Raw genomic sequence first — 16,113 nt, 5'->3', positions numbered from 1 at the left:
TAATAAATGAGTTCAGAAAGGTAGCAGGAGGGCTTCCCTGGTGGCGCAGTGGTTGAGAGTCCGCCTGCCGATGCAGGGGACACGGCTTCGTGCCCCAGTCCGGGAAGATCCCACATGCCGCGGAGCGGCTGGGCCCGTGAGCCATGGCCGCTGAGCCTGTGCGTCCGGAGCCTGTGCTCCGCAACGGGAGAGGCCACAACAGTGAGAGGCCCGCGTACCGCAATAAAAAAAAAAAAAAAAAAAAAAAAAAAGAGATCAGAAAGGTAGCAGGATACAAGATTAATACATGGAAATTTGTTGTGTTTCTTTACACTAACAAATATCAGAAAGAGAAAGCAAAAAAAGAAAAAAAATCCTGTTTAAAATCGTGTCAAAAAAAGTAAAATACCTAGGAATAAACTTAACTGAGGAGGTGAAAGACATATATGCTGAAAGCTGTAAAACATTGGTATAAAGTAAATTGAGGATGATTCAAAGAGACAAAAAGATATCCAATGCTCTTGGATTGGAGGAATTAATATTGTTAAAATGATTGTACTACCCAAAGTAATATACAGATTTAATGCAATCTCTATCAAAATACTCATGACATTTTTCACACAACTAGAACAAATAATCCTAAAATTTATATGGAACTCCAAAAGACCCAGAATTGCCAAAGCAATCCTGAGGAAAAAGAATAAAGTTGGAGGCATACCCCTTCCAGACCTCAGACTATACTACAAAGCTACAGTAATCAAAACAGTGTAGTATTGGCGCAAAAACAGACATATAGATCAATGGAACAGAATAGACAGCCCAGAAATAAACCCATGCACCCATGGTCTATGACAAAGGAGGCAAGAATATACAATGGAGAAAAGACAGTTTCTTTAACAAGTGGTGTTGGGAAAGCTGGACAGCTACATGTAAATCAATGAAATTAGAACACTCCCTCACACCATATACAAAAATAAACTCAAAATAGTTTAAAGACCTAAATATAAGACATGGCACATAAAACTCCTAGAACAGAACATAGGCAAAAACATTTTCTGACATAAATCATAGCAATATTTTCTTGGATCAGTCACATAAGGCAAAAGAAATAAAAGCAAAAATAAACAAATGGCACCTAATCAAACTGAAGAGCTTTTGCACAGCAAAGGAAACCATCAACAAAATGAAAAGAAAACCTACAGAATGGGAAAAAAATATTTGCAAGCAGTGTGACTGACAAGGGATAAATATGCAAACAATACAACTCATTAACAAAAATTTAAACAACCCAATAAAAAAATGGACAGAAGGCCTAAATAGACATTTCTCCAAAGAAGACATACAAATGGCCAACAGGCACATGAAAAGATGCTCATCATCACTTATTATTAGAGAAATGCAAATCAAAACCCCAATGAGGTATCACCTCACACAAGTCAGAATGGATATCATCAAAAAGTCCACAAGGGCTTCCCTGGTGGCGCAGTGGTTGAGAGTCTGCCTGCCGATGCAGGTGGCACGGGTTCGTGTCCTGGTCCGGGAAGATCCCACATGCCGCAGAGCAGCTGGGCCCGTGAGCCATGGCCGCTGAGCCTGCGCGTCCGGAGCTTGTGCTCCGCGACGGGAGAGGCCACAACAGTGAGAGGCCCGCGTACCGCAAAAAAAAAAAAAAAAAAAAAAAAAAAAAAAAAGTCCACAAATAATAAATGCCGGAGAGGGTGTGGAGAAAGGGAGCCCTCTTACACTGTTGGTGGGAATGTAAACTGGTGCAGCCACTATGGAAAACAGTATGGAGGTTCCTTAAAAAACTAAAAGTAGAGCTACCATATGATCTTGCAATCCCACTCCTGGGCATATATCTGGAGAAAACTAGAATTTGAAAAGATACATGCACCCCAGTGTTCATTGCAGCACTGTTTACAATAGCCAAGACATGGAAGCCACCTAAATGTCCATTGACAGATGAATGGATAAAGAAGATACACAAAATGAATCTATATACAAAATAGAAGCAGACTTACAGACATATAATACAAATTTATGGTTACAAAAGGAGAGAGAGAGTGAGGGATAGGTTAGGCATATATTATTAAAAGACATAGACTATTATACATAAAATAGATAAGCAACAAGGTTTTATTGTATAGCACAGGGAATTTTATTCAATATCTTATAATCTACAATGGAATATAATCTGCAAAAAAAAAGCAAACTGGATCACTATGCTGTACACCTGAAACTAACACAGTATTGTAAATTAACTATACATCATTAAAGAAAAAGAAAAAAAAAAGTTAAATAGAACAAAAAAAGAAAAAGCAATTAAAAGATGTATAGCGGAATCAGCTCACTTTTTTCCTCCTCTGTTAAGTTGTTGGAAAGATAAGTTGGTAGAAGTTCCTTTAGAAAGAGCCAAAATTTTGTGAAGGAATACTGTCAAAGTACAAAAAGTAGATTTTAGAAATTTAGAGCTTTTATATTTTTTCCTCTAAGTTTTAGGACACTTTTAGTATATTATTTCCAAAACATTATCTGGCAGGTGTGGGGAAAATTTAACAATTTACTTTTGGGGCTTAAACTTTTAATTTGCTATTGTTACTAAGTTAGTATTATATTTTATCTCATTTGTTCTAAATGCAGACTAAGAGATATGTTCATGATCATTCACCTTTTGAAATTATCTATTACTTCTTACTCTACACAAGGAGATTTTTAGCTGCCTAAGTTTCTTATTTTTTCAATATAATTACATGAAATGTTTGTGTTAAATCATATTAAATATGATTATGTATTTTGATTATATAAATATTTTTTACAGCTTAGATATATCATGTTTTATGAGTATATTTCATTGTATACCTTTTGTTATGCTTAATAATTGCCTTATTTTTTCAATTGATTATTTTTTTTCCATTTATGTATCACATATTTATTCATAGTCTTTTTGTCAGACCCTAAAACGTATTTGGAATCTATGTGTTCTATTTAATTTTTTCTTAGTACTCTCCTACTTAGAGCCTTGTGTCCTCCTGTTTCAAGGTGAGTTAGTTCTTCCCCAGGCCTGCAGTCTACAGCTTAAGTTATCTTGAGATTGCTTTTCACCATTATTCTGGGGTTATATTTGTCTCTTTTCTGATCATATTCTCTTATTTTGGGTCTTTGTCTTTCTCTTTCTTAGTTAGTCCCTCATTTTTCTGGAACACATCCTCCATAGTAGCTTCTTAAGCAAGGTTATATGGGATGAAAAATATTTTGAGATTTGCATGTCTAAAATTATCTGTATTATATACTATTATATGTGATCATAGTTGGGCTGGGTTTAAAATACTAGACTAGAAATAGATTAATCTCATGATTTTGAAGGCCTTATTCTATTATAGTAGTTCTCAAAATGTGGTCCCTGAACCAGCAGCATCAATGTTACCTGGGAAATTGTTAAAAGAGCAAATTTTTGATCTCCATCAAGGCTTATTGAATCAGATATGCTGGGGAATGAGACCTTGAAATCTGTGTTTAGACAAAAACTCAAGTTGATTTGTGCAATGCACAAATGCCCAGCAGTGCATGGCAGTGTGGACTGGCCATTTGATGACAACTTCTCAATATTTGTGGGTATTTTTGAGAGGGGTAAGCCAGTCATTTCTCTAGAAGAATCCTAATATCTTCTGCCTAGGGATTGAGTAGGGGTGGTTGGGGGTGGGTAAGGGGCATAAGGTTTGACTTTCAGGGATGTATGTAGAGGAAAGTCTGCTCTCAATGCAGGAGGGATTCTGAGGTCAAATGTTGTATTATCAATTATTAAACAATCTTCGGTATTTAGCCCTATTATTTTCTTCAGAGGTACCTGCTGTCTACATTTCCTGAACATTTTTGAATACTTCTTTTCACCTATCTTCCTGCAGTCATTTAACTTTTGCCCTTTTGTATTTTGGTATGTCAGTTATCACCTTTCAAAATTTTATTAAAATTACTCCTTTGTAGTACTTTTCTCTTTCTTTGTCTTTATTCTTGTGCGTGTATGTTTTAATTTATTCCCTTGGTTTCATTTTAGTAGGATTTTAGAAGGGATAGAAGATAAGTGAATACTTTTAGTCTTCCATTTTTATCTAGAAATCTGTGGGCACAAGTGTTTTAAAATATAGATTCCTGGAAGTGGTATGGTTAGGTCAGAGAATACACTTAATTATAGCATGGCTTTTCAAATCAAATTCTAAGTGAAGGTATTATAACTACTGAATTATTGATAGTTTTCATTGTCATTTATTTACTGCACAATTACATTTTAAGGTGCTGTTGTGGCTTTTTGTTGATAACTAAAGTAGAATGACTTATAAAATTGAATTATATTTTAGAAATTTGCGGAAAACTGAAGACAGAAAAAGGAAACTAGAGGAGCTTCTTAATTCTGTTGGTCAAAAAGTGTCAGAACTCAGAGAAAAGTAAGTTAAGTTTTGAAATGTATTTTGAATATTTGAAAACATACCTCAACTAATACTTAAATTTTGAAAATCTTAGTTATAATCACTGTCTTAATTTTTTGGTATCTCTAAAAGGGGGAAGGATGTAAAATAATATAGAGTGTCTTCCTTTTTAAAAACATTTAATAAGAACAAAAATATTTTAAGTTTCTGTATTCTCAAGCATTGGAAAATTGAGCAGGAAGAATTTAATGTAATGTGTTAATGCTGGGAGTGTTTACATTTGGTATTCCCATTTCTTTATAATTTTGACTTCAAGATTTTAGACTCCTTTATTTCAGATGATGCTATAGGACCACCTATTCCATAATATTTCCAGAGGTATATGATCATGTTAAAAAATTTTTGTCGTTTTAACTTTGCCCTTTTTGGTATTAAAAAATATACCTTCATGCAAATATTATTCTCAAATTTAAGAAGCATTTGTGAATGTGATTAATCTTAAAACCTTTCATGTACCTCTGTGTTCCTGTGATTGCTTTTTAATATAGGATAGAAAATATTGGTATGGGAATTATTATAAATGTGGAAGCATTTTCCTTTAAGAATTGTGAAGATTGGAAAACTGGAGAATGTGTCATTAAATATAGCATATGTTATCACTTGCTTTCAGTTTTATGAGAGTAAACCTTTTCTATAAACATATTTTTTCTTTAAGTGGTGTGTTATGTATCCTTTTCTTTCTTATGAAAGAAATGCAAATTATTGCACCAAGAAAAAAATTCATCAGACTGAAAACTATGAATTTTTTTTCTCTACAGCGTTAGAAAACAGTTATCTCTTTTACATTTATATATATTTATTTATAGAGAATAAACAAAAAAATCTTCAAACCCATAAATTCAATGTTTTTCATATTCCTGAATGTTTTTTATGTTAGACATACAGAAATGAAATCACATAATTTCCTTCCTGGTATAATTAGAGAAGTATAAGAAAAATAATATATTATTTTCAGTGTTACATGCTCAGAATCAGTGCTTAATAATACTCAGATAATTGTCAAATATTTATTGAGTGGTTAGCTTATGATACCAATGTTTGACTCCATTTGTTAGTCATTTGCATGTGTCAGGTGTTGTCCTAGGCACTTTACATATTCATCATTTTTAATACTTAAAACAACACTGAGAGGTGGATATTCTTACATTTTAAAGACTAGGAAGCTAAAGATTGGAAAAATTTATTTGCCTAATTTTAAGCAGTTAGTAAATGACTAAGCAAGCATTAGATCTTGTATTTGTCTGACTCCATAAAGTTCCTTTTCTTAGTCACTATACTATACTACCAGTATTTTGGAAGGATTATTATGAAAACCTTCTGAATAATATTACTGAGGACCTTGTGGATAATGTGACTGAGGAATTGAATTTTTAATTTTATTTATGTGGCTACCATTTTGGACAAGTGGCTCCTAGAGTCTTATGTCTAGGGAAGGGAGGAGTAGAGCACTTAGAGAGGCAATAAAAGTACTGTAAAATGCCTGGAACTTAATATCAGACACACTCATATATGAATTTTAGATCCTCTGCTTACTGTTGGGGAGACCTGTGCAATAATCTGTTTGGATTTAAGTCTCCATATTTATAAAATGAGAATTGTAATACTTATTTTCAACTATTCTGAGAATTGGCAGAATCCTGAGCATTTTGAAGGCACTTACATATTTGTCGAAGGACTAAGTAATAGGAATATTACTATTATATTTAATAAAATAATATATATGTACAAGTATTTTTAAGGAAAATAATTTAAAAGTTTTAAACTTTAGCAAATGGGCACATAGGGAGAGAACATATCTGATGGGATGAATATATCAGGTGAGTTTTAAGATTTTATTTATATTTTTGATAGGTATATATTTGAGGGAGTTAGAGTGAGGGGTGAGACAGGGATAAGGAAGGAGGTGGAAAGTATTCTAGGCAAATGGAACATCCTGTTGAAGGGCACAGCAGATAAAAGATAGGGCATTTTCTGAGAATATAAAATTCTTCCGATGTTGACATATAGTTTTACTGAACTGAGTAAAATGAAATAAAACTGAAAAGATAGATCAATATTATGACTGGGCCTTTGAATGTCATATTCATAAGTTTATACATAATGTAGTAGGACATCAAGGCCCTGTGAGAATGTTCCCCTTTAAATGTATGTGTTGGTATTGTGTCTCTTACATTAATGATATTTTATATGCAAATATTATCAATATTATAGTTAATTAAATTATTGTATAAAAGTTCACTTTACTATATAAGCATAATTTAATTAAATCTATCTTAAATCCAGTTGTCTTTAATTAAACTTTAATGTTTTCATAGATTTCAGAGCAGGACTTCAGAAGCTGCCAAACTTGAAGCTGAAGTAAGCAAAGCACAAGAAACAATTAAAGCTGCAGAAGTCTTGATTAATCAGCTTGACAGAGAACACAAGAGGTGGAATGCGCAGGTTTGTTTGAAAGAGAGGTCATAAAGAGGCATTGTTTAAAACACAGGAAATGTGTAAGATAATGTATTTGTTAACAAAATGAAAAGGAAAAAAATATCCATTAATCTTCAGCCCTGGCTTAGGATAAATTATCTAGATATTAATGGCCATGATGTGAATTAATCTTTTTTTTTAACATCTTTATTGGAGTATAATTGCTTTACACTGGTGAGTTAGTTTCTGCTGTATAACAAAGTGAATCAGCTATACATAAACATATATCCCCATATCTCCTGCTTGCACCTCCCTCCCACACTTCCTATCCCACCCCTCTAGGTAGGTGGACAGAAAGCACCGAGCTGATCTCCCTGTGCTATGTGACTGCTTCCCACTAGCTATCTGTTTTACATTTGGTAGTGTATATATGTCCATGCCACTCTATCACTTCGTCCCAGCTTACTCTTCCCCCTCCCTGTGTCCTCAAGTCCATTCTCTATGTCTGCGTCTTTATTCCTGTCCTGCCCCTAGGTTCTTCAGAACCATTTTTTTTAGATTCCATATATGTGTGTTAGCATACGGTATTTGTTTTTCTCTTTCTGACTTACTTTACTCCGTATGACAGTATCTATGTCCATCTACCTCATTACAAATAACTCAGTTTCGTTTCTTTTTATGCCTGAGGAATATTCCATTGTATATATGTGCCACATCTTCTGTATCCATTCATCTGTTGATGGACACTTAGGTTGCTTACATGTCCTGTATATTGTAAATAGTGCTGCAATGAACATTGTGGTACATGTCTCTTTTTGAATTATGGTTTTCTCAGGGTATATGCCCAGTAGTGGGATTGCTGGGTTGTATTGTAGTTCTCCTTGTAGACTTTCCACCATTGTATATTCTTGCCTCGTTTGTCAAAAATAAGGTGACCACATGTGCGTGGGTTGATCTCTGGGCTTTCTATCCTGTTCCATTGATCTATATTTCTGTTTTTGTGGCAATACCATTCTGTCTTGATTACTGTGGCTTTGTAGTATAGTCTGAGGACAGGGAGCCTGATTCCTCCAGCTCCAGTTTTCTTTCTCAAGATTGCTTTGGCTATTCGGGGTCTTTTGTGTTTCCATAAAAATTGTGAAATTTTTTGTTCTAGTTCTGTGAAAAATGCCATTGGTAGTTTGATAGGGATTGCACTGAATCTGTAGATTGCTTTGGGTGGTATAGTCATTTTCACAAAGTTGATTCTTCCAATCCAAGCACATGGTATATCTCTCTATCTGTTTGTATCATCTTTAATTTCTTTCATCAGTGTCTTAGAGTTTTCTGCATACAGGTCTTTTGTCTCCTTAGGTAGGTTTATTCCTAGGTATTTTATTCTTTTTGTTGCAATGGTAAATGGGAGTATTTCCTTAATTTCTCTTTCAGATTTTTCATCATTAGTGTATAGGAAGGCAGGAGATTTCTGTGAATTAATTTTGTATCCTGCTACTTTACCAAATTCATTGATTAGCTCTAGTAGTTTTCTGGTACAATCATTGCGATTCTCTATGAATAGTATCATGTCATCTGCAAACAGTGACAGTTTTACTTCTTCTTTTCCGATTTGGATTCGTTTTATTTCTTTTTCTTATCTGATTGCTGTGGCTAAAACTTCCAAAACTATGTTGAATAAGAGTGGTGAGAGTGGACAACCTTGTCTTGTTCCTGATCTTAGTGGAAATGGTTTCAGTTTTTCACCATTGAGAATGATGTTGGCTGTGGGTTTGTCATATATGGCCTTTATTATGTTGAGGTAAGTTCCCTCTATACCTATGTTCTGTAGAGTTTTTATCATAAGTGGGTGTTGAATTTTGTCGAAAGCTTTTTCTACGTCTATTGAGATGATCCTATGGTTTTCTCCTTCAATTCGTTAATATGCTTTATCACATTGATTGATTTGTGTATATTGAAGAATCCTTGCATTACTGGAATAAACCCCACTTGATCAGGGTGTATGATCCTTTTAATGTGCTGCTGGATTCTGTTTGCTAGTATTTTGTTGAGGATTTTTGCATTTATGTTTATCAGTGATATTGGTCTAATTTTCTTTTTTGGTGACATCTTTGGTTTTGTTATCGGTGATGGTGGCCTCGTACGATGAATTTAGGAGAGTTCCTCCCTCTACTATATTTTGGAAGAGGTTCAGAAGGGTAGGTGTTAGCTCTTATCTAAATGTTTAATAGAATTTGCCTGTGAATCCATCGGGTCCTGAGCTTTTGTTTGTTGGAAGATTTTTTTTTTTTTGCGGTACGCGGGCCTCTCACTGTTGTGGCCTCTCCCATTGCAGAGCACAGGCTCTGGACGCACAGGCTCAGCGGCCATGGCTCATGGGCCCAGCTGCTCCGCGGCATGTGGGATCTTCCTGGACCAGGGCACGAACCCGTGTCCCCTGCATCGGTAGGCGGACTCTCAACACTGTGCCACCAGGGAAGCCCTGTTGGAAGATTTTTAATCACAGTTTCAATTTCAGTGCTTGTGATTGGCCTGTTTATGTGTTCTGTTTCTTCCTGGTTCAGTCTTGGGAGGTTGTGCTTTTCTAAGAATTTGTTCATTTCTTCCAAGTTGTCCATATCATTGGCATATAGTTGCTTGTAGTAATCTCTCATGATCCTCTGTTTCTCTGCAGTGTCAGTTGTTACTTCTCCTTTTTCATTTCTAATTCTGTTGATTTGAGTCTTCTCCCTTTTATTCTTGATGAGTCTGGCTAGTGGTTTATCAATTTTGTTTATCTTCTCAAAGAACCAGCTTTTAGTTTTATTGATCTTAGCTATTTTTTCTCCATTTCTTTTTCATTTATTTCTAATCTGATATTTATGATTTCTTTCCTTCTGTTAACTTTGGGATTTTTTTGTTCTTCTTTCTCTAATTCCTTAAGGTGTAAGTTTAGGTTGTTTATTTGAGATATTTCTTGTTTCTTGAGGTAGGATTATATTGCTATAAACCTCCCTCTTAGAACTGCTTTTGCTGCATACCCTACATTTTGGGTCATAGTGCTTTCATTGTCACTTGTTTCTAGGTTTTTTCCTTTGATTTCTTCAATGATCTCTTGGTTGTTTAGTAGTGTATTGTTTAGCCTTCATGTGTTTGTATTTTTTACAGATTTTTTCCTGTAGTTGATATCTAGTTTCATAGCATTGTGGTCGGAAAAGATACTTGATACAATTTCAATTTTCTTAAATTTACCAAGGCTTGATTTGTGACCCATGATATGATCTATCCTGGAGAATATTCCATTAGCACTTGAGAAGAAAGGGTATTCTGTTGTTTTTGGATGGAATGTCCTTTAAATATCAATTAAGTCCATCTTGTTTAAGGTATCATTTAATGTTTGTGTTTCCTTTTTTATTTTCATTTTGGATGATCTATCCATTGGTGAAAGTGGGATGTTAAAGTCCCCTACTATGATTGTGTTACTATCGATTTCCCTGTTTATGGCTGTTAGTATTCGCCTTAAGTATTGAGGTGCTCCTATGTTGGGTGTATAAATATTTACAATTGTTATATCTTCTTGGATTGATCCCTTGATCATTATGTAGTGTCCTTCTTTGTGTCTTGTAATAGTCTTTATTTTAAAGTCTATTTTGTCTGATACGAGAATTGCTACTCCATCTTCCTTCTGATTTGTATTTACATGGAATATCTTTTTCCATCCCCTCACTTTCAGTTTGTATGTGTCCCTGGGTCTGAAGTGGGTCTATTGTAGACTGCATATGTATAGGTCTTGTTTTTGTACCCATTCAGGTGTCTATTTGTTTTGGTTGGAGCACTTAATCCATTTACATTTAAGGTAGTTATTAATATATGTGTTCCTGGGCTTCCCTGGTGGTGCAGTGGTTGAGAGTCTGCCTGCCGATGCAGGGGACACGAGTTTGTGCCCCGCTCCGGGAAGATCCCACATGCCGCGGAGCAGCTAGGCCCATGAGCCATGGCCGCTGAACCTGCGCGTCTGGAGCCTGTGCTCCGCGACGGGAGAGGCCACAACAGTGAGAGGCCCGTGTACCGCAAAAAAAAATATATATATATATGTGTTCCTATTACCATTTTATTAATTGTTTTGGGTTATTGTAGGTCTTTTCCTTCTCTTGTGTTTCCTGCCTAGAGAAGTTCCTTTAGGATTTGTTGTTAAACTGGTTTGATGGTGCTAAATGCTCTTAGCTTTTGCTTGTCTGTAAAGGTTTAATTTCTCCATCGAATCTGAATGATATCCTTTCTGGGTAGAGTAATCTTGGTTGTAGGTTTTTCTCTCATCACTTTAAATATGTCCTCCCACTCCCTTCTGGTTTGCCGAGTTTCTGCTGAAAGATCAGCTGTTAACCTTATGGGGATTCCCTTGTATGTTATTTGTTGCTTTTCCCTTGCTGCTTTTAATATTTTTTATTTGTATTTCATTTTTAATAGTTTGATTAATATGTGTCGTGGAGTATTTTTCCTTGGATTTATCCTGTATGGGACTCTCTGTGCTTCCTGGACTTGATTGACTATTTCCTTTCCCATATTAGGGAAGTTTTCAACTATAATCTCTTCAAATATTTTCTCAGTCCCTCTCTTTTTCTCTTCTTCTTCTGGGACCCCTATAATTCGAATGTTGGTGCATTTAATGTTGTCCCAGAGGTCTATGAGACTGTCTTCAATTCTTTTCATTCTTTTTTCTTTATTCTGCTATGCAACAGTTATTTCCACTGTTTTAATTTTCAGGTCACTTATCTGTTCTTCTGCCTCAGTTATTCTGCTATTGATTCCTTCTAGAGAATTATTAATTTCATTTTTTGTGTTGTTCATCATTGTTTGTTTGCTCTTTAGTTCTTCTAGGTCCTTGTTAAACGTTTCTTGTATTTTCTCCATTCTATTTCCAGGATTTTGGATCATCTTTACTATCATTACTCTGAACTCTTTTTCAGGTAGACTGACTATTTCCTCTTCATTTGTTTGGTCTGGTGGGTTTTTACATTGCTCCTTCATTTGTTTTGTATTTCTCTGTCTTCTCATTTTCTTAACTTACTGTGTTTGGGCTCTCCTTTTCGCAGGCTGCAGGTTCGTAGTTCCTGTTGTTTTTGGTGTCTGCCTCCAGTGGGTAAGGTTGGTTCAGTGGGTTGTGTAGGTTTCCTGGGGGAGGGGACTGGTGCCTGTGTTCTGGTGGATGAGGCTGGATCTTGTCTTTCTGGTCGGCAGGACCACGTCTGTTGGTGTGTTTTGGGTTGTCTGTAACCTTATTATGATTTTAGGCTGCCTCTCTGGTAACGCGTGGGGTTGTGTTCCTCTCTTGCTAGTTGTTTGGCATAGGGTGCTGTAGCTTGCTGGTCATTTAGTGGAGCTGGGCCTTTGCGTTGAGATGGAGATCTCTGAGAGAGCTTTTGTTGTTTGATATTACGGGTGGGGCCGGGAAGTCTCTGGTGGACCCATGTCTTGAACTCAGCTCTCCTACCTCAGATGCTCAGGCTTGACACCTGGCTGGAACAGCAAGACTCTGTCAGCCACATGGCTCAGAAGAAAAGGGAGAAAAAAAAAAGAAAGAAAAAGAAATTAAATTGAAAAGTAAAAAATATTATTAAAAAGAAAAAAAATAAAAAAGTAATAAAAAAAAGAGAGAGCAACCAATCCAAAAAACAAATCCACCAATGATAACAAGCAGTAAAATGTATACTAAAAAAAAAAAAGCCACCACACAGAACCCTAAGACAAATGATAGAAGCAAAGCTATACAGACAAAATTACACAAAGAAGCATATACATACACAGTCACAAAAGGAGAAAAAGGAAAAATATTTATATATGTATAAAAAGGAAGAATTCAACCAAGTCAGTAAGTAAATCTGCCAGTGATAATAAGCTCTAAATACTAAAGTAAGATAAACATAAAACCAGAAACAAATTATATGCAGAAAGCAAACCCTAAGTCTGCAGTTACTCCCAAAGTCCACTGCCTCAGTTTTGGGATGTTTTGTTGTATATTCAGATTTTCCAAAGATGCAGGGTACGTCAAGTTGACTGTGGAGTTTTTAATCCGCTGCTCCTGAGGCTTCATGGAGAGATTTCCCTTTTTCTTCTTTGTTCGCCCAGCTCCTGGGGTTCAGCTTTGGATTTGGCCCTTCCTCTTCTTGTAGGTCGCCTGAGGGCATCTGTTCCCTGCCCAGATGGGACAGGATTAAAGCAGCAGCGTATTAGGGGTCTCTGGCTTACTCAAGCCAGGGGGAGGGAGGGGTATGGAATGCGGGTTGAACCTACAGCGGCAGAGGTCAGCATTTTGTTGCAACAGCCTGAGGCATGCCATGTGTTCTCCTGGGGAAGTTGTTCCTGGATCACAGGACCCTGGCAGTGGTGGGCTGCACAGGCTGCCAGGAGGGGAGGTGTGGATAGTGACCTGTGCTTGCACACAGGCTTCTTGGTGGCGGTAGCAGCAGCCTTAGTGTCTCATGCCCATCTCTGGTGTCTGCGCTGATAGCCACGGCTTGCGCCTGTCTCTGGAGCTCATTTACATGGTGCTCTGGATCCCGTCTCCTTGCACACTCCGAAACAATGGTGTTTTGCCTCTTACGCAGTTCCAGACATTTTACCGGACTCCCTCCCGTCTAGCTGAGGCGCACTAGCCCCCTGCCGGCTGTGTTCACACAGCCAACCCAAGTTCCCTCCCTGGGATCTGACCTCTGAAACCCGAGTCTCCACTCCCAGCCCCCACCTGTCCCTGTGGGTGAGCAGACAAGCCTCTCAGACTGGTGAGTGCTGGTCGGCACCGATCCTCTGTGCGGGAATGTCTCCACTTTGCCCTCCGCACCCTGTTGCTGCACTCTCCTCCATGACTCTGAAGCTTCCCCCCCCCTCCCACCCCCGTCTCCACCAGTGAAGGGGCTTCCTAGTGCGTGGAAATTTTTCCGACTTCACAGCTCCCTCCCACTGGTGCAGGTCCCGTCCCTATTCTTTTGTCTCTGTTTTTTCTTTTTTCTTTTGCCCTACCTAGGTACATGGGGAGTTTTTTGCCTTTTAGAAAGTCTGAGGTGTTCTACCAGCGATCAGTAGGTGTTCTGTAGGAGTTGTTCCACATGTAGATGTATTTCTGATGTATTTGTGGGGAGGAAGGTGATCTCCACATCTTACTCCCCCGCCATCTTGAAGCTCTGCCGTGAATTAATCTTTAAGCAAAATATCTTTATATGAATGGATTTTAGACAAAGCATCCTATTACTCTTTTAGTTAGGAAAAGATAGTGGTAAAAATGAGTTGTGGAAAATTTAGTACTGTTTAGAGCCTTTTTTGGACTTACCTTTACCAAGACAGTCCTCTTAGGATTTGACACTGTCAGCTATTTATTTGTGTTTGAGATTCTCTCTTATTTCAACTTTGTTAAAGTGTTGTCTCTTGTTTTTGTTCATTTGTTTTGATTTTGTTTTTGTTTTAAGCGGTTAGATTCCTGCCTTTACTGGATCCTCCTCATCTGCTTATCCAATAATGTCGATTGCCCCCTCAGTATTCTCTTTCTCAGCTCCTTTCTCTGCAGATATTCTAGGAATTCTCATCCAGTCTTAAGAATATCACCCAAATGATGATGCTGACCAGAGCTATGTTTCTAATCTGCTGACTTTTAAATTCATATTTGTAACTACACCTTAGATATTGGCATTCAGCTGTCTCTGGAACTCAAATACATGTCTAAATTAACTTATTTTCTTTTCTCATATGAAATCTCTTTTATTTCCTATGTCTCATAAGGCATCTTTCTTATAGGCATCAAAACTAAAAATATGTGGATTATCTTAGACTCCTTCTATTAATTTGTATCCCTTTGCAAATATCCCTCATATTTGTCTTCCCTCCTTAATTCTCTTCTTTTTCTTTTTTCACCTGAATTCTCCTCACTTGTCTTTCTCCTATCTGACCCTTTAATTAGTTGATTCTTATTTGTCAGCTGAATTATCTTTCTAAAACCCAGTCTCGTTACATCACTCACTGCTCTGTTTAAGCATTTTCAGTGGCTCATTATTACCGCAGGTTAAAACTGAAGCAACTTTGCATGGCATGGGAAGACTTTCAAATCTTCCTCCTTCCAGTCAATTCTGTATTTCTCTTTTCATTATTCCTTTTTTGGTACTCTTTCTGCTCAGGCTTATGCATTAGCCACACTATGCTTCTAATTAAAGAGTCTCCGTGCTTAATTTTTGTTTTTTACCTTTGCTCATACTCTGTGTATCTAAATCATGTTTTTCAAAGTGATGCTAATTCACAGTGTTTATTAGAATTATTAGGAAATTTCAATGACAAAATATATTCTTCTTTACAGATATGTTGGGATTTTATACATTGTTTTAATATCACAGCAAGGTCTGAGGTCTTGTTGGTATTTTTACATTTCGACAATTTTGTTCAGACATGTTATTACTTTAAACCAATAAATGATTTTTTCTATAGTCAGAACTTCAATTTGTGAAGCTATCAATATTTTTTTTCTATCTTAGAACATATCCATATGTTGCTCTCTCTCTCCTTTTTTTTCCAGGTTACAGAGATAACAGAGGAATTAGCTACTCTTCCTAAAAGAGCTCAGCTAGCTGCTGCATTTATTACATATCTTTCTGCTGCTCCTGAGGGTCTGAGAAAAACCTGTTTGGTAGAATGGACCAAGTCAGCTGGTCTTGAAAGTTTGTATTTAGTCATTCATATATTTGAAATTTCAGTATACTAAAAAGCACATCTTTTGATTTTTATCATTTTACTTTTTTTTAAATGGGGAAAATTTTCTGTAAGTTAAAGGATACCATAGCTACTTTAGATTTGCTAAATTCTACAGATGTTCTGAGAATTGCTTTATTATAATGACTCTTCTACCCATAAAATCTCTTTTTGAAACTGACACCACTGAATTATTTTGATGTTGTATGAATGCAGTTAAACATTTTATTAATTTTTACACTAATTTCATATGGTAAGATGAGATGTAGGAATTCCAAAATTCTTTGTGAATTTTGTGGTTTTCGCAAATTATTATAGTTGTGAAACATTCATTTGATAGAAGAAATATAATTTGAGTTTCATTCCTTTGCACTTTTTTTTTTTTTTTTTTTTTTTTTTTTTATGCGTTACGCGGGCCTCTCACTGTTGTGGCCTCTCCCGTTGCGGAGGACAGGCTCCGGACGCGCAGGCTCAGCGGCCATGGCTCACGGGCCCAGCCGCTCCGCGGCACGCGGGATCCTCCCAGACCGGGGCACGA

At 36.6% G+C, this 16,113-nt stretch overlaps 1 protein-coding gene across 1 annotated transcript in view; it reads left to right on the top strand.

Moving 5' to 3' along the window:
- DYNC2H1 (dynein cytoplasmic 2 heavy chain 1) overlaps positions 1 to 16,113 on the top strand; it is a 376,258-nt gene that overhangs the window by 138,973 nt on the left and 221,172 nt on the right. The window contains 3 exon segments of the mRNA XM_032639512.1: positions 4,332 to 4,418; positions 6,776 to 6,902; positions 15,403 to 15,544. Of these exon segments, the coding sequence (XP_032495403.1) occupies positions 4,332 to 4,418; positions 6,776 to 6,902; positions 15,403 to 15,544 (356 nt within the window).

Source organism: Phocoena sinus, chromosome 8 (genome assembly GCF_008692025.1).
Source record: "Phocoena sinus isolate mPhoSin1 chromosome 8, mPhoSin1.pri, whole genome shotgun sequence".
NCBI lineage: Eukaryota > Metazoa > Chordata > Mammalia > Artiodactyla > Phocoenidae > Phocoena > Phocoena sinus.
This window is presented reverse-complemented; position numbering and strand designations above follow the sequence as displayed.